Source organism: Hippocampus zosterae, chromosome 1 (genome assembly GCF_025434085.1).
Source record: "Hippocampus zosterae strain Florida chromosome 1, ASM2543408v3, whole genome shotgun sequence".
Lineage (NCBI taxonomy): Eukaryota > Metazoa > Chordata > Actinopteri > Syngnathiformes > Syngnathidae > Hippocampus > Hippocampus zosterae.
Window position 1 is genome coordinate 6,725,802 of NC_067451.1, and position 24,730 is coordinate 6,750,531.

The 24,730-nt window shown below is 43.7% G+C and overlaps 3 protein-coding genes across 6 annotated transcripts; 1 reads left to right on the forward strand and 2 right to left on the reverse strand.

The window, feature by feature from the left end:
• Nucleotides 1–6: 6 nt before the first annotated feature.
• Nucleotides 7–2,850, reverse strand: LOC127609670 (uncharacterized). The gene is made up of 10 exons (XM_052079342.1): nt 2,671–2,850; nt 2,487–2,552; nt 2,302–2,393; nt 1,469–1,607; nt 1,363–1,395; nt 1,217–1,296; nt 1,055–1,145; nt 685–756; nt 473–616; nt 7–392 (listed from the first exon to the last, which is right to left on the reverse strand). Exons 1-10 carry the CDS (start codon nt 2,699–2,701, stop codon nt 289–291), a joined length of 852 nt encoding a protein of 283 aa, XP_051935302.1. The 5' UTR covers nt 2,702–2,850; the 3' UTR covers nt 7–288.
• Nucleotides 2,851–3,600: 750 nt separating this feature from the next.
• On the reverse strand, nt 3,601–11,576 carry LOC127613413 (FHF complex subunit HOOK interacting protein 1A-like). Of its 4 annotated transcripts, XM_052084468.1 has the most exons (18): nt 11,489–11,576; nt 10,708–10,799; nt 9,926–10,102; nt 9,667–9,850; nt 9,104–9,325; nt 8,877–9,039; nt 8,690–8,801; nt 7,584–7,685; nt 7,435–7,491; nt 7,269–7,355; nt 7,038–7,205; nt 6,888–6,967; nt 6,511–6,683; nt 6,324–6,435; nt 5,165–6,114; nt 4,705–4,883; nt 4,156–4,276; nt 3,601–4,048 (listed from the first exon to the last, which is right to left on the reverse strand). In XM_052084468.1, the coding sequence occupies exons 3-18, from the start codon at nt 10,028–10,030 to the stop codon at nt 3,819–3,821; spliced, it is 3,045 nt and encodes a 1,014-aa protein (XP_051940428.1). In that variant the 5' UTR covers nt 10,031–10,102; nt 10,708–10,799; nt 11,489–11,576; the 3' UTR covers nt 3,601–3,818. The 4 variants fall into 4 exon arrangements, with proteins under 4 accessions (XP_051940428.1, XP_051940580.1, XP_051940654.1 ...); XM_052084620.1 differs by having other exon boundaries at nt 9,926–10,799; XM_052084694.1 differs by lacking the exon at nt 10,708–10,799 and having other exon boundaries at nt 11,489–11,519.
• A 1,108-nt stretch (nt 11,577–12,684) lies between these two features.
• On the forward strand, nt 12,685–23,895 carry LOC127609419 (carboxypeptidase Z-like). Its single transcript, XM_052079325.1, has 11 exons — nt 12,685–13,035; nt 14,273–14,302; nt 15,007–15,381; nt 17,988–18,215; nt 19,527–19,768; nt 20,135–20,296; nt 20,391–20,549; nt 21,605–21,740; nt 21,850–21,989; nt 22,062–22,161; nt 22,839–23,895. Exons 1-11 carry the CDS (start codon nt 12,939–12,941, stop codon nt 23,189–23,191), a joined length of 2,022 nt encoding a protein of 673 aa, XP_051935285.1. The 5' UTR covers nt 12,685–12,938; the 3' UTR covers nt 23,192–23,895.
• Nucleotides 23,896–24,730: the final 835 nt, after the last annotated feature.

A 24,730-nucleotide genomic window follows, 5' to 3' on the forward strand; every position in this document is an offset into this window, starting at 1 on the left:
AGAGCACAGTGTTTCCCAACATTTATTGAGCCAAATGGCAAGGCACCATAATGAGCAAAAATGTTACAATAATCACATTCTGATATAATTATGGTGTCCTCTCAATTTGCTTCTAAATGTATTTACTCAGTGTTAAATCATAGCCTGTTTCATTGCTATTATTTTCTTGTTTGAAAGGCAAAAGGTCAATCCCAGGTTAATGATACATCCTGGCATCTATGGAAAAACATTTGATTGCTCTGCCTGTCACTATAGGTTGCTGTTACAGACAGGCGAATGAAAAGCTCATCAGTCAAAATAGGAAGAAGAGGTCGACGACGAGGAAGCGATGTGTAGGTTGAACTGCAATGGCTCATTGAGGTCGTTTTCATCTAACAAATCACTAGAAACAGCTAAAACAGAGCAGAAGACAGAACCCCAAAATGTTATTTCCACACAAGTCTCTCGAGCACTCAAACTTGTATTGTCTCACGTGGGGTGATGTCTTGTTGGTTAGGCTCCTCCTCAGCGGCATCCAACAGTTCAGACTTTTTGGGTGAGTGGTGCGGGATTGCCACGTCAGAGTCTCCACTATGGGAAGCCTGAGAGTGGTTCACGTGCATTTCTTCTTGCAGCTCTTCAAAGGCAAGTTACAGTCAGAATTCCCTCATACCTGAGCTGAGCATAAAAAGAAAAAAACAGTACCGTGCTCCTCTGATTGTGCATCCGTGCCGTTGGCCTCCGGAGACATGAAATGGTCACAGGGGGTCTGTCGGCCTTTTGGGGGGGTCACAAATTTGTCAGCCACCAGATGAGAGAATTGGCATCTTTTTTTGCTGGCAAAGCTGGGGCCAGACTACAAGTAACTCTTTGCTGTCCAGGGCGAAGACTCCCATTACTTCACTGAGGAAAAAGTTTTATCGTACCTTCTGTCATCTAATGGAAGTGTATGGGCCAGTATTACTTATTCTAAAGGCCCTGGATTGACTGTCTGAACACTGTCACCAACACCTTACACCGGTACTATTCAGCACTGGCACCAGCTCAGTTTGAAAAGGGATATTTAAGAGCACACCTTGGTCATCAGAGTAGAGGACCTCAAAATTGCCCGCAGGCGCCTTCCCATGATTGCCAGGAGCCCCGTGCCGTAGGTCAAACGAGTACGTCTACAAGAAACGTCAAACGATGAGATGAATCGCTGATCCGCTTATGAGCGATGCCAATGTGCCACTCTTACCCGGGTCGCCCTCCTCAGCAGGTAGAGGATGATGAGAAGAATGATGATCACCAGTAGCAGCAGCACCACGAGGACATAACCTAAAGAGCGAGGGGCAGCAACTTTTCAAGGGTCTGAACAGAACATGTTAAACACATCACTCTCACCCCAGGAATCATAGGATCCGCCGTCAAGGGATGCTGAAAGAGACAACCATTGTCAGTAAAGCCCTCCACTTGTTCTTGGTGCCGATTAATGTCATTGTGACTTTACCCGCCTGTGTTGTGACACTCGGTGCAATTGTGGAAATTAAAGTGAAGTCCTCGGCTGGTGTTGTGGGCTTCTGCTCGATGGGATCATGGACTTTGTCGCTCTGCGTCTTGGTTTCTCCTTGTGTCCCAGGTGGTGGTCCCTGTTTAATGAGGTTTAATTCTTGTTTCTATGACAAGAAGCTTCAAACAACGCATCTTTAAACAAATGTGTGAAACAAAAAAAATCTGAAGGAATTAGTGCAGTTGCTTGGAAAAATGGTCCCCAAAGTGTCAAATGGGTACTCACCGAGTTAAATGTTGAAACTTCATAATGTGTCAGTGGCTTAAATAATTCTCTTCTAGTTCAGATGTATGTAAGTTTGAATACATTTGCATTGAATCTTTTCAAAACCCAATTATAATATATTTTAATCCATCCATCCATCAATTCATCCATTTTCTAATCTGTTGATCCTCACGAGGGTCGCGGACATGCTGGAGCCTATCCCAGCCGTCATCGGGCAGTAGGCGAACAACCATTTGCACTCACAGTCACACCTGGGGACAATTTAGAGTGTTTCATTAACCCGCCATGCATGTTTTTGGAATGTGGGAGAAAACCGCAGTTCCCGGAGAAAACCCACGCAGGCACGGGGAGAACAAGCAAATTCCACACAGCAAGGCCATAGCCAGAATCAAACCCTCCACCTCTACACTGTGAAGCCAACCTGCTAACCAGTTTACTGATTGTCATTATGATTGCACTTGAAGAGTCAATTGTTTTTTTTTAGACAGTACTTAAAATATTGAGAACTACTGGCTTAGGCTAAGAATGAAGGTGGAGATCAGCCGCACCGTTGCTGTTGACAGCACATCAGGTTGTATTCCCAAAGTCCGATTCTGATGAGACGGCATTGGTGTTGTCGATTCTTCCATGGTTGGGGGAGCTAATGTTGGCGCATTAGAAGCAAACATGACGGAGAAGAAATGAGATATGGACTGGCATTAAGACAAACACTTCAACTCCATTTTGACTGTACCTGAGGTGCGGTTCCTCGGTGTTGCTGTTTGGTTTTGTCCTCGGCAAACACATACTGCTGCTAAAACTGAAAAGACCAAAGGTATTAACCTGAATGTAAATACTTCATTTGACTTTCCACATGAAGGATCCTCATAAATTTTGAGTGCCTTGCTTCAACACATGAGGTCTGCAGCTGTACCCACCGAGGAAGAAGAGTCGAGAGCTCATCTTCATCGAAATCAAACAAAGATATCAAAGCAGCTCAGCATTTCAGTCCGATGTAAGCCCGCCAGAAAACTCCTCTGCCTGTTTAATACCTGATATTTTGAACCATGTGACACTCGCAGCGCTATTTTGGCTTCACTTTCAGGAAGTGAGACACCAACCACAGTGCGAGCAAAGACCACAAAGACACAGGATGTCGCCGCCTGCTCTAATCAATTTTCATGCAAACATGAGCTCATTTCCTTTAGTCTAGCGTGAGAGGTTGAAATCAAGTCAAGACAGTTTTATTCATATAGCCCCGCGGGTGGATTTATTGATCAATTTACTGTAAATTCCCACCCACTATCATCACAAGCTGTGGGTCATCCTGGTTAAAAACAAGATCACGAATGCCAGTGGCTCTCGTTAGAGTGAATTACTTGGCCATCAAAAGGGAGAAGCTCAGCGTAGAGCTGTGCTCCTCCACATCGAGAAAAGCCAAATGAAGTGGTTAAGGCATCTGTTTATGATTCCTCCCGAGTGAGGTGTTCTGGACTCGACACTGGGAGGAGGGCCAGAGTATGACCCAGGAGATGATGGAAAAAAAGTCTCCCGGCTGGCCTAGGAACGCATTGGAATTCCCCCATGGAAGAGCTAGATGAAGTGGCTCGGGAGAGCAAATTCTGGGCTTTCCTGATAACCCCCCTTTACTCCCCAATACCCCTACAAATCTTAATGACCCAACTTGATTTTTTTTTCATATTTGGGGGGGCCTCTGGAAATCTTAGATGCCGTGCTTCATGGTAGTCCTTTTCGGTTTGGTGCCAATTCACAACAGAAGTCTTCTTAGTTTCAACACCTTACCTAAACTAAGCGGGACAAGAAAAACCTTCCCGAACTCTTGCCACAAAGACCAGAGTGTGCATCTCTTTTCGATTTTCAACATCACTGTTTTACTTGGATGATTCATGGAAAAACATTAAATTCACAAAAACACAATGAAAAGAACAGTCAGCACTTATAGTCAACATTAATAGAATCATTTTCACATTGTTCTGCACAGTACAAAAATTCAAGGGATTTCAGGTCAAATGAATACATAAAATTACTCTTTAAAGTGTCGTTTTTGGGATGAGGCCTGCCTCCTCTACTCCTCTGTGGTCCAGTCCGATGTGATGCTATGCTCCAGGGCAATAGCGGCCAGCTCCTTCAGGAATTCTGCGTATAGGACCATGGCGAACACTCGGCTCTTGTCTTGGGGTGGGATGGTAGGACAGGGAGGCAGAGGGCCAAGGTGGGGGAGTGCTAGAATGTTCCTCACAGAACCATTGGGAAGAAGGTGGTCTGGATCTTCAGTGCCCTCAGACTGGAGGCTTTCTGGAACATATCCAGATGTGCTGGGCCTCAATGCATGTCATTACTTAACCAAGGTTTAGTATATTTTGTTTTCATGAGCTGCCACTGGAGGAATAATGCACACTCACCTCGGACCTTGCTGTCATGGTCTTTAGCCAACAAGAACCTCCATGCCTGTAGGACCAAGGCGGGGTACTCTGGTCGGGCTTGGATGTAGCGTTCAATTTGGCTGTGAAGTGACACCAGCACCTACGCAAACACACATATATCAGTTGGAATCTTAAGGCACTGGTTCTCAAGGGGGTCTGCAAGCCATAATTTGGAGGTCCGCTTTTCAGAAAAGCCAGCGACGATGGGTACATATTGAATTTAACTCAGTTAAATTGAAATCCTTATCTATGAAACAGATCTTAAATACATTGGCGCGGAACGGTGGTCAACTGGTTAGCACGTTGGTCAAGAAGATATGCCCGTGAGTATTGTTACATTTTCTGTCTATAGGTTTGTCCACAGTTTTTGTGTAGTTTGTGAAGTGAGTTGAATTCACTACCACCATACAGTGTTCATATCTCAAGCTTGCGCTCGCAAGTCAGAGTAAATGATCAGACAAACTATGATATGTATTTTTAAAAACTCACACGTTTGATCATAATCAGGCAGGTATGAGTGCATGTTACCTGGTGCAGTGTACACACACCAGCCTGTTGGTGTGTTTCTGTGCCAAGCAGGAACGCTGTCAGCAGAGGTTGCGGGTATGACGCTAGCTGAGCGAGGATGCCTGTCACCAGCAGGTTGACGGCGATAGAGTTCTCCAGTAGATTCTCCAGACGGGACAGAAGGACACTGATAAAGGGCCCTGTGGCATCATGGGAGGTTAGTGTTAGTGAGAGTGAAATTCGTTGAAGGAATTTGCCGAAATACAGTAATCCAACAACGAGTCTTCAGTGAGGATGTCAGTGTAATGGAGCCAGCCAGCAAAACGGTGAACTGACCAACGAGGGCTGAGTACACTTGGGTGAGCTGACCGTGAACAATGAATGTGCTCTAGCTCTTATACAGGTAGATGGCTCTCCCTATAGATGTTGCTTACTATTTTCCACCTAGAGTTTTGTGTTCTGTCATGATCTGTGAACCCACCTGTAAATGGAACACTCTGCCTCGCTCCATCTTCTTCTTCCTCCTCCACCAAAAGCTCCTCAACCGTTTCCCTTCCATCTTCACAATCTTCCTCTACCAGTCTTTGCTTCAGTTCTTGAATCCGCCTCCTAAAGGTGGAAATGTCATCCAGTATGCTGTCGCACTCCGGCTCTGCCCCAAAAGAACGCATTAGCTCATGGTACTGGGACAGGAAGTTGCCGTTGTTACCAGGAACTTTGTTGTAACATGTGGAGTCTGTGTTTGTCATCAATGGATGACCGTTGAGTGAAGTGTGATTTTGTGTGTCTGGGATGCAGTCTGCATTACAAATGTCAGTAACGGGATCACTGATGTCCTCACTTAGCCTCGATTTGCTTCCATGGTCCTCACCCCTTATGTCCTCCTTTCCTCCTTCCTCACTCATCCTCCGGGATGACATAATGCAGTTAACAGTTTCATGTATTGTCCTTCCTGTTGTCACAGAGGAGACACCGTCTCCATGTGGTCCTCGATTAGCTGCCATCATTCGTTCCAAAATAGCAGCAGTGGCATCTTTTTGGGCAACCAGATCGTAGACCAGAACATCCTTCTCAAATTCACCCTCTTCCACATAGGCGCCGTGCACCAGCTTGATGGCGCTGCGTCGCATCTCTTGGATGTGGCGAGGGGGTAAGGGTGGGAGAGGTGCAAAAGACCCACCAAATGAAGACGATAGATCCTCATCCACAAAAAGGTCATCCCACTCAAGGTCTAGAGCAGAGCCGGTTCTTCCTGCCTGGTTACTCTTGGAGGCAGCGTCCATGGAGCAAGAGGTCGGCGAGGCACCAACAGAGTCACTCTTTGGTTGCCGTTCCATGTCATCCTCATTTGATCCATTCAATGTGAGAGGTTGTTCTTGGACAGGTGGCGGATTGTGTCCGTCATAAGGCGCTGACCAGTGCCGACACGCCCTGAGGGACACCACGTTGTTATTAGTCAGGCAAGTTATAATCATTTGTATGGCACCATGTGCCACAGGATGGTTGCACATCACTGTTTGTCTTTAAACTAAATTGAGCTCCTCCCATATCAACATGCTTAAGTTTCTTGGGACTTGGTTGCCACCAGATGGTGCTCAAGCAATCTTTTTGTATCGTTGCTATCAGGAGGATCCACTGACCTTTTCGAGGCATCGATGGCTTGTCGGGCATCTGAGAGGTAATGGAGGTAGTTGACTTCCATTCGGATGTCTGAGCCTCGCCAATAACCAATGCTTTCAGCCACTGACACATCTGACCACCACAGAGCCAAGTTCAAATATGTGATGGGACTCACTGACACCACATCATCATCAAAAAATGCATCACCTGCTCCTTTGGGCCAGTGGATGTGCTCTGAGGCTCCATTTCTGTTCGGCAGGTGGACGGGGCACCAAGAGGGCATGAGGAGCAGGAAGGAGGCGGCACTCGTGGAGCACCAGGCCTTGTGTTTTAATGATGAGCACTGCTTCCTGCTCAGGTGGGTGCACGCAATTAAGAACCTGAGGACACACGACACTCAGGTAATCAAGTGATCTGTACTGTTATCCCCTATAGCAGGCATTCTTTAAAAAAATCAGGGTTTCGGGGACCCTTCATCAGAACATGTTTTTCCCAACGACCCCCTCTCATAATACATTCAACAAAACAGCTATCTGTATCCTGGAATGCCATAGTTCTTTTTTTTTTTTAACCATCGAGCTGACCTGAAAACAAGCTGCAACATGACGTCCTCGCAGAAGAGACTGATGAGCGTCCTGAATAGAGCCAGCGACACCGTGCCTAGCTGAGGAGCACCAAGACGAGATCATGTCTTTGATTTGGATCTGCTTTCACCGGCATGTCAGGTGCGTTACCTGAAAAGGTGTGTTGACTCTGCTGACCAGCGTGTCCAGGATATGCACATTGTCGTGAGTGCGCAGCAATATAAAGGACAGGAAGGTCTGCAGGAGGGCAGGCTCAGTGATGGAGCGTAAGAACAAGTCCAGGTAAGCTGTAGTTGTCATCACCTCCTCCACAGTCAGCTGTACACAGATGCACAGATTTCAAAACTTGTAAGGATTAGAATTACAGATATTTTTGTATACCTTATGGAGAGCAGGGGCTAGCACAGGCACCAGGAACCCATTGTGGATGTAACTCAGCAACTGGGAGCGGATAGAAGGATGAGTTACCTGAGGGAAGGTCAGAATGAAAAACGATGTTATTGTCTTTTTAAGAGTAGAAGAGTTTGTGTGAAGGTTGGCGCATTACGCTGGTGACGGCGCTGCAGAAGCCCAGCGAGTGCAGGAAGTGGACAAGAGCCGGAACCTGTCAAAATGTCGGAACATTGGCATTATTCGCTCATTTGCAAAAATGCCCATCACGGTGTCGCACTCTCTGTGTACAGTTGTCATGGTTACCTGTTGCCAGTCGGGTTGGTCCAGACAGTGCCAGTCTTCGCTGTAAACCTGCAACCTAGCTGGCAGAGAGGAGTAGAGACCAGAAAGACCTGTGGCCAGAACCTGCACCAGTACACAGTTTGACATTGGCGATATTCGCTGTTAAATCACTGGCAAATCAACATTAATAAAACTCAAGACAATCTGTCATTTTGGTCCAGATTTCTAGTTTAAGTGGTAGACCAGATCGCTCCTCCAGGGTCTTGAGTTTGACACCCATGTTTTAAGGTGAATGTGGGTCACAACACAAAACTGAGCACCTCAACCAAAATTCAAGAGCGGATTATGCGGAAAAGAACCACAGATTCAAGCGCAGATCAAAACACGAGCGGCGTCAGTGGTAGCAATGCTATTCCATTCACACGCAGCGGATTTACTAATCCCGCTTTGGACTTGCGGCCAATCTCGTGCTGATTTACTAATCTCCTCTCCACAAGAAGATTGAGGTCAGCATGGTCACATGGACATAAATCTGAAGCATGCTAGTACTAGTCAAACACTATGCGTTTATTTTTACAAGTATGTGGATCATGAAAAAAAAAATCACATTGAAAAGCCCGTAATGGTGATCATGGAGTAGGGAATGAATGAATGAATGATTCCAAACACAGTGACGAAATGGCTAAACTAAATAAATGAATGAACATACTGTAAGAATAACCATTAGGGAGGTAGGAATGAATGAATCATTCATTCATCATAGAGCCAACATGGCCTGCTATTTGCTGTAAACAAACACTGAACCCGTTTTTCCAGAGGTGGCGTGGAGCCCTCACGGCACTTCCAAAATTTTTACTGAAAGTAATTTTCCCCCTAACGAAACGCCTCGGGCTCGTTTGGTTGTTACATAACGCATGGCAATGAAATCACAATGAACACTGCCGCCTCACTCAACACCAACAACGTTATATTCTTGGATCATGAAAAATGTTCACAAACTTATTTTCTTTTTTATTGGTAGTCGAGGTTCTATGATCAAATTACAATTTGCCGCTCACACCTTTGAGTCGCGGTGGCGTTGTTGTTTGCTCATGGAGAATGTATGTTGTGTGCATGTGGGGACTTACAGGGCAGAAGTACGTGTTTTGGGCAATATGCTGGGCCACGCGAGGCTCCGAGGCCGAAAGCGACATGATGAGCAGAAGAGCTTCTCGGGCCTGCTGACCTACCGGACCTTGTCTGAGAGAGTGGAAGGTGACTTTCAGTGTGGAATATTTGAAATGGTTTTGACTCAGCGTGCGTGTGTTCAAGAACCTGTGTGTGTATGGGATGAGCAGGGAGAAGAGCAGGAAGTTGGCAGCGCCCTGATCCTCACTGGTGTGGAAGAACAATTCCAGCACTGAGGGGTCCTTCACTAGAGCCGCGCACAGCTGGTTCAACAGGAGGACCAGCTCTGCCTCTACGCAGCCGCCTGCGTCTAAAAAAAGTAAAGGCAGTCAACCGAGGGGTCGATTCTACTGAGGCGACGTAACGTATCGTACCTGCGCCAGCGCCGCCACAGGAGGCCAGCAGTGTCATGAGCGGCCGCAGCAGTGGCTTGTGGTGCAGGAGGGGCTGGTGGGCCTGGGTCAGGAGCATCTGGTACATCCTGAGCTGCTCCAGTTTCATGTCCTCGGTGAACTGCCGCCTCAAGCTCCAAAGGAAAAGGCGCTCCATCACACCCTCCAGAACTACAAACTCCAAAATGGGACCCATTGCTCCTCCTGAGGATTAGGATCAGCAGCAGCAGTTCACGACTGAGTTTGGAGACTCGAGTCATAAAACTTCGGAAAGCCTTGACTTGACTTCGACTTGGTATCCAAGAAACTGGACTTGATTTCATTTTCTAACCACAACAAAGTTACAGATATTTTGAATGAAAATTCCAGCTAATCAAAATGTAATCTTGTCGAGTCAGGAAGATAATGTTAATATATTCATTCCAGATAGCCAAACTTAAATGTTGACATTTAAATGTGAAATCCGCCTGCCATAAAAATGCGCACGTTCGTCAGTTCATTGTCAATTTGTTAATTCTTGAAAGATGGATTGCTTTGGCTCTCACCTTGTCCTGCCTCCTCCTGCATGAGCAGGAATAGCATGTGCTCCACGTAGTTCTGAACAGCACTGGCCTCATCGGCTGGGATGGACCCGAGGCGGGCGCCGCTGCCTCCAGTGTGACCTGAGAGGAAAGTCAGCACGCTGGTGCCGCCACGCCCTGGCTCATGTTTCTCTAAGATCTTCACTACCTAAAGGCCAAGGAAACCCGGTGAATTGGAGTCGCCATCACATGACGCCGAGACTATTTGCCACTCCATGCTCACCTGCGCCCAGTGATTCTTAAACACAATCATGCACGTCTCTGGGTCCACTCCTCGCAGCGTCAGCGACTTCCTGCGGTCGCTGCCGGCCACGGCAGAGGCCATCATCCTGACTTGTGCTCGGATGGCTAAGGCATGTTGCAGGGGAAAGTTCCGTTGCTCTCAGTCCAGGATCAACCGCTAAATAGTGGGAATATGTATGAGCATGGGCGTACAGTATCCGATTAGGGTTTTATGTTGCCAATTCCAGTGCTGATCATCCATCAATGATACATACAAATTGGTCTCTGCTGCAGGTTGCAAAGTACGAGCTGGTACTTCGACATATGCCAATCACATATTTTTCCTGGCAAACTGGCCACTAATTTCTCTCTATGTGTTGCTGCCTCGATTGTGTTCAAATATCCGTTGCCTAAAGCCAAGACATACTTTAGATGCTATTCGTTATCTCATGTGTTTCCATGGTGTTTCCTATTATGTGTTAGCATTAAGACAGCCGGGGCAAAATTAAACACACAGCTCTTTGTTTTAATTTTAGTTTGATGGTAAACTTTAACTGCCAGCAATCATCTCAATCTTCTCCTCAAAGAGAAAAATGTGTCAGAACAATGGCTCATATATCGAAAAGCTTGTAAATTGGCTCATTTGTATCTCAAGGCACACTTCGCACTTCATCATTCTGGACAGGATTAAAAAAAAAACAAATCACACCGCCTCTCTACTAAATTGTCCTAAACAGCAACAAGAGATCGGCACATGTAAACAGGAAAACGGACAGGACCCACCCACAGTGTTCTGGGACATTCAATGAATTCCCAACTCCAAGAAATCCTTTTAAACACCCCCAGCAATGGAACAGTCGCCTGTTGTGCACTGCCTGTGAAAGAAACACCATCAAGTGTCTACAAATGATCACTTCCACAGCATGTCAAGGAAATCACAATGTCCCATGACTGCTGAGCTATTTCACGAATAGGCCAATCGGCTTCTCATTTGGTAAGTGGGAGGTGACCACCATGTTGCCCTCACAAGAATAGAAGTGCAAACGTGTTTGTGGAGGGGGGTGGCGGGGTGGATTAATCTCAAATGAGACAGTGATGTTTAATCCCAAATGGTCATTGAACGTGTGTGTGTGTGTGTGTGTGTGTGTGTTGTCGCCATTAAACTCCAACTGTCACATGCCATCACAAAACCAGAGATTAAGCGCAAAATACAAATAAAGGGTTTCCTCTTTTTGAACGCGCTGTTCATTTAAATGACTTTTACTGATCATGAACTTGTGTGCCACGTTGTACAACACACACGCTTGCAATCCGTTTAGTATGTTTTAGAATTAGGATTGAGAAAAATTTCTACAGAGTGTCGCTCAAAGATTAATACCAAAATGCATATTTTCATGAATGACATTTTCAAGATTTTATTCATTTGGAATATTAACAAATAATTCAATTTGCAATGATGGAAAGATGATTCTATGTTGCTGTCAATTGTGTCCAGAATTTAGGGACCCCTATATATTATATCGTCTTTCAACAAGTCAAACAGAATTCAATTATTTTTATTTACCTTGGCAGTTGTGATTTAGGGGGCTGGCAGTCACTCCTGGGACGTCCCACGTACTTGGTGAGCTCAGCTTCGCTCCTGGGGCTTTAAGCGTCCCAGCTGTCAATCAATAATGGGTCACTCCTGACCACGCCCACTGTCTTGAGCACACCACGCCCCCGGGGAGGTGGAAAGCGTCTCGTTGCTTTTTAGTTTCATTCGTTTAGAATTTGAAAACCAAAGAAAATGCTTGTCTTCAGATAAAGACCACCATTAAAAGAAACAACAATACAATTGTTTATCATTTATAATAGTTGTCTTTTGTTTTCTTTCTTTCTTTCTTTCTGTTTTTCGTTTTTTCTTTCTTTTACTAACTACTGTTTCTAAACTACTCAAAAAACTTCAACATATTATTCCATACGCTATATCTGAAGTCATAGGACCATCATAGTCCATACTAACACCAACTTACATTGGACACTGGAACCACAAAAACAGCATAGTCCATTTTACTGTCCCAATCTGAGTTGCACAGTTGTTGTAGTCTCCAGGTTGGCCAAGCTTCTTCATTTTGTAGACATGGATTGCCTCTAGGGATCAACATTAAGTGTTTGGTATACAGTACAGCAAACTTCTGGCCAGCATGACCAATTCCACACTTAGGTCTACTACACTATTGCACTGTGACAGAAGAATAACATTTTTTAAAGAACATAGTGATACCAATAACTGTCTGCTTTGAAGAGAACCGCAACTTCTATATTTAAAACAATGAAAAAAACATTGTTGTAAATGCTGCTGGCTAATTGCTAACACATAACGGGAAAAGTTGTATGATGGAACTCAACAGATATTTGAAAAACGTCAGTTGGAGAAACACATGTAGACAGACAATATAATAGTACTTATGGGCATATATTCTTTATCCTCTAAAATGAACAATTACTACTTCAGTCTACAGAGCAAGTGTACAAAGTTTGATTTTCTTGCAAACACATTCACATGGGGGGATCCACTGCTTTCACCTCTCGTAACAAAAACGTTGAGTAAAATTATTAGTTTGAACATTCGATTTCACTTGTGGTTTCTCAACCTAAATGAGAACAATAGTCAGTAACAAAAAGTATTTGTACACTCCTGCTTATTCTGACAATGACAACATAAAATTCAAGCAACTACTTGAAGACGCGTCCTATTGGCTGACTCGACATCAGGTGACCAAACTCAAACGTTACGACAGCGGTTTGACTTTACGACGCATTACCTGTCAGCCAGCCAATAACGGGGCTCGGAATTCCCAACTAGTTAGTTGCTTGTGGATTTTAACTTGGCCTCAAAACATTGTTTGGTGCATGTAACTTGATATCAAGGCCGCGGAGGTTGGAATAAAGTCGTGCTCACGAAGTAGATTTTTTTTGGGGGGTCGGCGGGGGGGGGGGGGGGTGTCGGTGTTGCCACATCGCTGGAACACACGATGTGGAAAATGCGCATCATGCTCCTCGCTGCGCTGCAAATTCTCAGCGCCGTGTTGGTGACGGCTTTACCTCCACGATGTGACACGCAGATTCGAGGTAAAGTTTTTGTTTTGTTTTGGTTTGTCATTTTGAAGCGCATACCACTAATTCCATAACGCTTGCATGCTGCGTCAAAACGCACTGTGGCTGTGTTTCCTGGCATCCTCCTCGAACCTTCCAGTCGACTTTTACAGGTTTTGCACAATCAAAAACGTACCCCAGGTCCAATTAATAGTCAACAATGGACCGAAGGACTATTTCCTTGGCCGGGCTTTGGACGTCATGTTATACCTTCTTTTGTATTATGTATTTTGGAGACTTTTTCCTAATTTCCGGCCCACAAAGTTAAAAAAGAAGAAGGGAAAAAAAACAGCCGTGGAAGGCGAAGTGTTCGTATTATATCATATTTCGTAATGTTTGGGGAGGGGTTGTGGTATTTCTTGCTAGAATCAAGTCGCATTGATATGTGAAGGTTGAACAATTTGCAGTTCAAGTATGTAAAAAAAGAAAAGTTTTAACCAGAAAAAAACTATATTTTTCAACACAAGTTTACAAATATGGCACTAAGATAAAAATCAAAGTTGGAAAAATTACAAGCAGTCCGAAATTTGACTTAAAAAGAAATTAACAGTTGGTTACACAAGTCTTTACACGAATGAAGTCATACTGACTTCATGTGTGAACTTCACAGAGAAAAAAAAAATATTAACATTGGATTTTAACAAAGGGTGGCCCGGTAGTCCAGTGGTTAGCACATTGACTTCACAGTGCAGGGGTACTGGGTTCAATTCCAGCTCCGGCCTCCCTGTTTGGAGTTTGCATGTTCTCCCCGGGCCTGCGTGGGTTTTCTCCGGGTACTCCGGTTTCCTCACACATTCCAAAAACATGCGTGGCAGGCTGATTGAACACTCTAAAATTGTCCCTAGGTGTGAATGTGAGCGTGGATGGTTCTTTGTCTCTGTGTGCCCTGCGATTGGCTGGCAACCGATTCAGGGTGTCCCCCTCCTACTGTCTGAAGACAGCTGGGATAGGCTCCAGCACCCCCCGTGACCCTAGTGAGGATCAAGCGGTTCGGAAAATGGATGGATGGATGGATTCTAACAAAATTAACTCAATCTTGCACGGTGTCATGGACGATAACTTTGAATTTTACTTGTAAAAAAGGTTTTGTAACAACAAGGTGGTTTTGCAAGAGCAACCTTTTCATGGAAAAACAATGCATGCTGCTAAAAAAAGTTGTCATGGTGTTCATTTGACAAAGAAAATGAGTTCTGACTGCCTATACGTCTTCCAGGTCACTGCAAGCCAATCGTGGAAGAAAAACGTGAGTGTTTAACTCTTCCAAGGAGGAGCTTTCAAGACATACAGTATTTCCAAACAATAAGTCACACTGATGGAATGTGCAGTAAAAAGCCATCTGGCCTGTGTCGCATTATTCGATGATTCACGGCTGCAGGGAATGTTCACATTCTCATTTCCAGCAGCGCCAGGCTCATCTTCAATATACTGCATAGGGCATACAGCAGAACAATCACATGGTACACTGTTTGGCTTGGCTTTTTTACATGAGTTTGACATTCACTTTTTTGTATGACATAGCTTCCTAGACCTGCCGTGACATAAACTCTATTCGTAGCATATAATGACACACTCTTGGAGTGTGAGGTAGAAAAACACATACGACTTGTATGACACATACTATTTTAATTTAGGATTTTTTTTTTAATTGTCATTTTTAAAATACATTTAATTTTGACTTTTGTTTTCTAAATTACGTTTATTTTTTTATTTACTTTTTAGCGGAAATTGATTCATTTTATTAGTTTTTGGCAGGCGAAATGCTGTGGGGTAATTTGTGTTTCTTAGTTTTTGTATTAGTTTTAGTTTTTTGTAAATATATAGGGTATTTGTCAACTGCGAGATTTAAAAAGTCACAAAATATTGACTCATAAATGGTTTACAATGATGAATTTCACTTGAAAAAATGTTGCCGATTTTCCATCGCTGACGTTTGATTTTGTACTCCAGCAAAATGCGAGGAGATGCAGCTGTCGTACTGCGACAACATGGCATACACACACACGCTGTACCCCAACATCCTGGGCCACAGCAGCCGTCTGGAGGCTGAGAGCGGCGTGGAGTACCTCCTCCTGAGCGTGCTGGACACGCTGCTTGGCAGCGAGTGCCACCAGGAGGCACGCATGCTCGGCTGCGCCGTGCTGGCGCCACGCTGTGAGGCCGACAAGGTGTTGAAGCCATGCCGGCGCGTCTGCGAGGCCACACGCAAGCGCTGCATCCACGCCTTCGAGGCCATCCAGATGGCCTGGCCTTACTTCCTGGACTGCGATCGCTTCTTTGTGGCTGAGGAGGAAGGATGCTATGACCCACTCCACGACCTCAACGGTGAGCGCCACCTTAACTGCATGGTTGCTCGTTATGTCCATCGAAGGTATCTGTATTTGCAGGAACAGGAACGAGAATGGAAATCCGGAAGGGACTACATGTCAAACCCAAAAAGTTAACATCAAAAACAGCAGTGTAAGGATTATGCAGAAAATGAAGGAACAATCTACAGGAACAAGCACTCGAACAACAACAACAGTTCTGTAACAGGAACAGAAAGCCAGCACTAAGTCAGAAATTAGCAGCAAAAACTGCATTGTAAGAATTCCATCATTAAATAGAGAAAAAGAACAGTTACTCTGCTGGAACAGGGACAGAAACAACAATGCAGGCTAAACACATTATGCCCCCCCCCCCCCAACAAAAAAAAAAGCTGCAGAAGGATTATGAGCTGTAACAGTACAAAACGACAACTTCCCAGCAGGAACTAGAATGGGAAGAGAAAGCCAGCAGGAACAGCACTGTAGGGCAGGGGTCTCAAACTCAGGTCCTGGAGGGCCACTGTCCTGCATTTTTTCCAAGTCTCCCTGTTGCAACACACCTGATTCAAATGAACAGGTTCAATGTCAGACTTCCGCAGAGCTTGTTGATTATATGATCATTTGAATCAGGTGTGTTGCAACAGGGAGACTTGGAAAACATGCAGGATAGCTGCCCTCCAGGACTGGAGTTTGAGACCCCTGGTGTAGGGTAAACACAGAGCGTCTCAAAAAAAGAGCACGATAAGGGCTCTGACATCGAACTGTAAAACATCACAACTCTCCTGCCGGAACAGTAACTCCCCTCAAGGACATTACTGTAAAAAAAAAGAAATAATTAGGGTGTCGAATAGTCGTAATTAGTCAGGAATAACTCTCCTGCAGGTGCAGGAACAGCCCGATGTCTCACAGGTCACTCTATGGCAGAAACAGGAAATCAGAAAAATGACTTTTTTTCAAAGCAGTACTATAAAGATTTTGACTTTAAATGGTCTTTATTCATTAAAAAAAAAGACAACTTTCCTACAGGAACAGGCACTTAGACTAAGAAAATTACTATAAAAAGAAAAACTCAAGAAGCATTATGCCACCGAATGTCCTTTATTAGTTGGAAAAAGGACAATTTTCCGTCAGGATCGGCGAGCATGCAGGAACAGGAGTTTGGACTAAGGAAATTACAACCAAAAAAAAAGCACTGAAAGGATTGTGTCAGTGACTGATCTTTGTAAATTGAAAAATTACAATTTTACCACTGGAACAGGAAATCAGATGAAGTGATGTTCTTAAAATGAAAACTAAAGATAATGACACTGATGAGTCTGCGGGAAGAGAAACAGAGTTGTCAGGAACAGGGATGGAGGCAGACAAAGAGCTGAGGCAAATCACATTTGTAGACAAGTGTATTTATTTGCCGTCCATTTGCAGTTTAATCACTCCTCTGTTTTTATTACGAAGTACAACTAAACAAAACAAAACATCATCTTCCGTTTTGCTTGCCAATGTGTTGTTTTCTATTTCATGTCATCATTGAATTGACAAAGATAAGCAAACACAAAAAGTCTTTCTTGAAGTCTTGTTTTTGAAATGGGTCCCCTGGCATGTCTGTTTCACATTTAAATGTGTGTCCACTAATTGGAAAACAATTGAGAAAAAGGGTCTTTTGAGCTCAGGGAATCGGGATGCTTCCAATTAATTTTTGTTGTTGCGGAATGTTCCCATCTGGCATGCACACATGCTTGTGTGGCTCCAAGAAAGTCTGAGCGGAATGCCAGATTTCCCCAGCCTCCCTGTCTTGTCTTCCATCTGTTATCACTGGACGCTTGTTTGCATTTTATTCCCATTTTGTTTTGCTGTCATGCAACCCCAGCTCTGCATTCAGAAACATTCCAAGTCCATGGATAACTTATAACTTAAAATAAAATAAAATAAAAATAACCTACCCTCATTCTGTGTTAAAAATGGTGAAAAAAATATTTCATTTTTTTTACTATTTAATTAATGGAACATATGTTGCGCATAGAGCATATTTGACAATAAAGTTGACTTGAAACTGAAATATTACAGGTTAAAGTGGTTTACGCTGAAAAATAAAATTCTTTATTGTACATCCTGTGGTGTTCCTTAATTTGGACATCAGTTGCTCATGATTAAAAAAGGTGTTAAAACTAACCTACATCATTTGAACATCTTCATTCAAGAGTAGAAAATGACACGAGGTGCCCTATTTTTAATCATGTGCAACTGAAGGTTACTGGAAAGTACTGTTTTTTTTTCAGTACTACATGAATTGTTACAGCAAAGAAAAGAAGAAATTTCCACTGTACAGTATTTTGAAACGAAAGTTGTACAGTTATGAGAATGTATTATGGCATCAAAGAATTAGCAGTGTTTTGAGAATTAAGTTGTTTTAAGTACCAGGCAATGTGATTAATTGCCATACAATTGAGCAACTGCTCTCAAACAGCACTTATTTATCATGAGGCTCATTAATATGTAAAGAAAATTTCGCTGCTCTGTATTAAGATTAAAATTAAGATATCTTTTAAAAATACACTCGTGAAAAGACATTTTTGTAGCCCGGCTGCGGTATTGCAGTTGTGAAAAGTCACCCTCTTCCTTTTGTGGCAGCGCAATCGGACGTTGACGACGACTACATGTTCTTGGACGTCCCACCGGTGGAACCCGCGCTGAAAATTAAATATACGTATCACTCCAACGCTCAGCTGAACAGCATCTTGAAGCGCACGGAAGAAGAATGCGCTGACATCGCCAGAACCTACAGCATCGGCCGCAGCACAGAGGGCAAGGAGCTGCTGGTCATCGAGTTCTCCGACAGCCCCGGACAACACGAGTTGCGTAAGTGCTCTCCTGTCCAAACCATCCACTCGGAATCCATCTGTGGTGTGTCGAAATGTACATTTTAGCGATGTACTTCTTTAATGTCGTCCCTCTAACTAAATTAAAAGCTATCGCTGATCTCCCTAAACATTCTTTGAATAACTGTCCTCCCGATAGACTTAAGTCAGACAATACGGCACCAGGATTGTTGAGGTTTTAACTCGTAAAAGTCATCCAGAGGTAAAAACGTGTAGGTTATAGGAGGCGGTGTACATAATTTTGGAGTGAGCACCAGAGGTTATTGTTTGGTACTCCTTTTTTTTCTTATAGACTTGTGGCACATCTTGACAAGATTTATTGTTTATATGTGTAGAGTTGTCATTTTAGTATAACTAAATAAACTCTTCTTTATCGTATTTTTTCGCACTATATAAGGCGCACCTTCAATAAATAGCTTATTGTAAAACTGCACACTGCATTATAAGGCGCATAAATGCTACAATAGTGGCTGTGGTTGCACTATGCATCCACTAGAGGGTGCTATGCTAAACGGAATACAATACAATACAGCTTTATTTATATAGAGCTTTCACAACCGCTGCAGCTGTAACAAAGCCATTAGAAATGGCCACAAACATGGAACATAGAAATAACAAATGGCATTACAAAACATATGAAAGACAAAACTTTTTGAAAGACAATTGATTCGACAAAAAGGTACCCAAACCTCACGGGCTCACATACACAAGGGGTATATCCTGAGTCGTGCTTGTCTCCTTCTTCCTTTATTTAGTCAGTGGTTAACTATGCTTTTGGTATTACCTTTGTTTCATAATGGCTGCGCAGACCTCACAAAGTCTGTTGACTTGACTTGACAAAGTAGTTGTCTGTTTGAGTGTGTGTTCCTTAATGCACATGTCCGTTAGGGCAGAACCCTTTTTAGGTTACAAGTGGTCCCTGCTAATAATTACCAATAGATGGCATAGGAGAGCACACAAACAGGGAAACAAGTCAATGGGAACTTTTAAAAGAGTTACAGGCTCTTTATTCCAGGCGCGTGGGACTCTAGGGTGCACTGTCGGCTTTTGAGAACATTGGATGCTTTTCGGTGCGCCTTATAGTGTGGAACTTTTTTTTTCTAGTTTTCTAGCCGTTTTCGATTTCTCAGATACAATCATGTTATCAAAATAATACCGGATCAATCAAAGAAAGTTGTGTCCAGACGTTTCCTATCATCTTTACCGTAGCAACTCCTGGAATTGTTAGGTGATTCCACCACAAAGAAATACACTTCACATTTGTTGGTCCTGAGCAAGTATTTTTGCACAGTGGAGCCGGAGATGAAGTTCGTCGCCAACATGCACGGGGATGAAGTGGTGGGTCGCCAGATGCTGATCTACCTGGCGCAGTACCTGTGCTCCGAGTACCGCCTTGGCAACGAGCGCATCCGCACCCTGGTCAACACCACACGCATTCACATCCTGCCCTCCATGAACCCCGACGGTTTCGAGGTGGCCCTTTCCAACCAACACGACAGGAACAGCGGCGCAGACGTTGACGATGAAGAAATGGTCAGTACTGTTAAAGGAATACAATGGGTCTTTTTCAAATAAATCAATGAAAAATATATATTTTTTAAAAATGTCTGAATAGTATGAAGTAAGCTTTATAAGTCAAGATCAGGTCAGAAAAATAATGCCTTTTTTTTTAAATGAAAGTGTTACAAGGCGTCCCTCTAGTGGTAATTGAAATAATCACTGCGGAAGATACGTATTAAATACTTTTTCAGAGTAAAATTTCTGCGCGGGACTCGTTTTCCATGAACACCTGGGCCAACCGCACAACTGTATTTTAATGTTGATCATTATGGTGGTCTTTTGATGTCAAAGGTTTGAGAACTACTCCACTACAGTTCGTGTTTTGTGTTCATTTTCCAGGGTCGCAGCTATAGTTCAACCAATGTGGGCAGGAACAACGCCCAAAACATCGACCTAAACAAAAACTTTCCCGATTTGACTTCCATCGTTTACAACCGCCGCCGCCAAAAAGGCTATCGCACCGATCACATCCCGATTCCTGACTATTACTGGTTTGGCAAGGTACGGCACGACCGTGACCCATACAACACGTCTACCTAACTCACATGGACTCAACGTGTTCGGTTTTCTGCTTGGGAATGCGACATCGGACAAGGTGGCGCCCGAGACGTACGCCGTGATGAAATGGATCCGCTCCATCCCGTTTGTGCTCTCTGCTAACTTCCACGGAGGTGATCTGGTGGTGTCCTACCCGTACGATCGTTCCAAGCACCCGCTGGATCTGAATCTGTTCTCCCCCACGCCGGATGACAAGGTTAGCAACTGTAGAGGTCGTTTTTTTTCTCCCCGTGTGTGTGTTGTACAATTAAAATGTCTCATCACTGATGAGCTTTTTTTTTTTATAAAAAAGGCTACCAGGTGCCCACACATATTGGATCATATACAGTGCACTCCGCTTAATAGAACACCATTGGGCCGAAGCGCTTCTGTTCTACTAAGCGGAGTTTCTATTAACCGTAGACACTTTATTAGGTACACCTTCAGACACGTCGACGACCAAGTTATGCACGCAGAAAAACCCCTGCTGACGAGTTAGAAGAGATATTTCGACTGTGGACGTCCATTTCTTTAATCAAACAACAAAACAACAACTTTAATCAACTTCAGTCAAACATCTCAAATCACAAGAAAAATTTCGTTACTTTTGTCTGGAAACAGGAGTCCGTAATTTTGCGGTTGACTTCCCTCTCAATGCGCTGGATAAGAGGGAAGTCCTGGAAACCGCGGGCGTACCTTCTGAGAATCCGGCAATGCATCGTATCGTCTGAGTATGTCCTTCTTATCCGCAGGTGATAGCCCTCGTCTCTTGAATGAAGTTGAAGCCATTGTGACGTGCGTGTGTCTATGTGTGGAATGACGCGTGCTACCTGTTACTGTATACGGCTAGAACTACCGCGTTTTCTCGCGATAGTGCTACAGTATCGCGATAGCTACACTTCGTCTCTCTCTCGTCTCTTGAATGAAGTTGAAGCCATTGTGACGTGCGTGTGTCTATGTGTGGAGTGACGCGTGCTACCTGTTACTGTATACGGCTAGAACTACCGCGTTTTCTCGCGATAGTGGTACAGTATCGCGATAGCTACACTTCGAAAACCACTAGTTTACAATGTTCATTGCTTACGGCCTGTTCTATTAAGCGGAGATCTGTTCTACTAAGCGGAGTATCTTTATAGGAAATTGCATTAGGCAAATCCGTTCCAGAGCCTTTTGCTCTATTAAGCGGATTACTCTATTAACCGGTGTTCTATTAAGCGCAGTGCACTGTATTCCTTTCTGTTTTGGAAACAAGGGGAATGATTTTTTTTTCAGGTATTTAAGTTTCTGTCCAGAAGCTACGCCAGCACGCATGAAAGTATGTACACCGGGAACGCTCGCTGTGGCACAGCTTACTCTCACAGTCACAGAGGAACGGTGAACGGAGCACAGTGGGCCAGCAGCGCAGGAGGTGAGACAGTACCGGGCGCGGCCACCTGAGGGACCCAAATTACCAAAGTTACCCTGCTGGGCCTCTCTGGGTTTAACATGCTGGGGTTTTTTTGGGTCTGGTGGTTCAGGCATGCAAGATTTCAACTACCTCCACACCAACTGCTTCGAGGTGACCGTGGAGTTGGGGTGCGAGAAATTTCCACCTGACGAGGATTTGTTTATCAACTGGCATGAAAACCAGGAGGCGATGTTGTCGTTTATAGAGGCAGTAAGCAGTCTTTGCCTTTCTGCTTTTCCTCTTTGGGTGATTTGAAAAAAGTGATAATACAATCTTCCTCAGGTCCATCGTGGTATCAAAGGCATTGTAAGAGATGCAGAGGGAAACGGAATTAAAGGTGCAAGGGTGTCGGTGAGAGGAATACGCCATGACATCATCACAGGTATTACGTGTTTGCCTGCTGTTTTTATTTTTGTTGTTATTTTTTTTTTGTACATGGTAAACCTGGTATGTTTTTTTAATAGTTCATATACAGTATATTTGATTGTTGATTGTTGTTCTTGGTTAAGTGGTCCTCGAGTCACTTGCAGACAAATTCACTTATCCATTTTTAGCTTGAAAACACTCGTCCAGCAATTTTAGGAACCTCTTCGTTCTACCTTTGGTCAATGTTCTTTTCAAATTCTGCAACATTCTCCAACAAATAATAAAAACTCCCTTCATTCATCCCAATGTTTAAAACATTTGTGGGTGATATTGTACATGTGCATACCGACACCTGTTTTCATATATTTTGAACCTTTTACTAATTATATGCTAGATGTAATGTAAATATGTAACTCTATAGTTTGCTTTCATTTTGTATTTCTGCTGCCTGCAGCCAGGTCAGCATTGCAAATGAGAATCTGTTCTCACTTGGCTTACCTGGATAAATAATGGTTCAATAAATAAACAGATATAGATTGCTGACTTCAAGTATGTAAAAAAAAAAGAGGGGGGGGCAGCGTCAAGTTGAACTGGAGTTTCTCAGCTGCATGCGACCGCAAGTTAGTCAGATTTTAAAAACTTTTTGTTGATTGATTTTCTCAAAAATTGATGTCCCTTTCTCTCTTGTAAAAGCTGAAAACGGAGAATACTGGCGCCTCCTGAGCCCGGGCATTCACATTGTGTCGGCCACTGCGCCCGGTTACAGTCGAGCGTCCAAGAAAATCCACCTGCCTGCCATGATGCACTCCGCCGGACGGGTTGACTTTTTCCTGGAGAAGGTGGTGCTGGAGCCCGAGGAGCTGGAGGAGGAGGAGGCGGCAGTCGCCGCCTACCAACGCTTTGACCCCAACAACCAGTACGAACGCTACACCCAGATAACGGATGTGAGTGAAGGCCGCACGGCGAGAGCGGAGAAACCCTGGTGGTGGAACTACTTTGTCCTACCGGGGGTGCCGTCACCCACTTGGCTGCTCATGAACCAGTAGCTCACATTCTCTTGTTTAACGCTTTGCTGTCTTGAATTGCCTGATTACATTTGTGCACCATTCAGCCACTTGTACAGCCGACCCTCATTTATTGCAGCTTCTAGAGTCTGCACCACTGGTCAAAATCGTAGATATGTAGCGGGCGATATATATATATATATATATATATGGGGGGGGGTACTTTTTTGTAATTTTACACATCTCATGTGCTTTAAATGCATGGATTCCTTTTAAAACTCACATACACTTATTAAAATACATTTTTTAAAGTATCAACAAGGGCCTGTTCTCACTTTCTCGCTGTCAAGAAAGGGGACTACTGTACTGTATAACAGCACTTGAAGGAAAATGAAAAGACTCTCTAGCTCACACAATTCTTCAAAATAAGAAGAAATACAAGAGAATGAAGCTCTCTATTTCACCAGGGGCTAACAGAAATAAGCATTGATCACATGTGTCAACTTCATCATATTACAGATTCAAAGTTGTGTTGTTGTGTTTATTTGTGAAAAAAGAAAAACAGCAAGCAAATATTTATAGTGCCACGTTTGTCTTTGATTTGATAACAGAAACTATATCAATGCCATGTTTTCCCAAAGAAAGGATTCCTTTGGTTGACTGCAACGTAATGACATCATTTCTGTTGAGTGTTGAGTGCAAGTTGAAGCAATACAGTGTTGTTTTCCAACCAGGACACAACATGATTTATGGCTTGTGGTTACAGTGTTCAGTGTGCCATCAGTTGCAAGTCATGACTAATGCATTAGAAGCCGCCAAATTCTGAGTCCAATGTGAATAATGCTGATAAATGACGAGTGTTCAAGCCTGAACATCCTTAACGCCGTATCGCTTGCGACCACAGTGCGCATGAGCGGCCCACATCACAGCGAAATGTGGTTTAGTGTTTCGAATGTTCTGGCCTTTTCTCTTCATGCCGTTTCCTTTTTCGTATTCCAGAAAAAAAGTAAATTTGATACAGTATTATTTTCCAGAAAAAACCACTGTGAAAACAAGTCATATGACTTTTTGACTTGGCATTTTTCTGTGATGGATAACATCATTACTATTATTAAGGGGGCGCTCTTATGTATCCACCACTCGCTGCGGCTTATCCCGATGGGGAAAAAAAGCAGCAGCAAACAAGAACCAGTACTGTAGAAGGCTTTTGTGTTTGTGATTGCTAGTCGTCCTATTGAATTAATTATTCAATATGACATATCTTTTCGAATTAATTATTCACAAACCCCACGGCACGTCTACGTCCACGTTTAGTTATTAAGGATTAATTAAATATTTTTTCGGTACTTAATAGTTAAACCAAATAATAGCTCTCATATTGCAATAGTTATCATCATATGTGTCAGTGTTACATGCAGAATATCATCATAAAAGATTTCTAATACAACCTCAAGTGACGAAGTAATGTCAGTTATTGTTACACATGCTCAAGTCTCGTCATTGCTCAGCAGTTTTTTGATCGGGTGATGTGTCCCCTTCGGCTATCCGTAGCAGAAGATGGCGGTGAAACCATTCATCTTT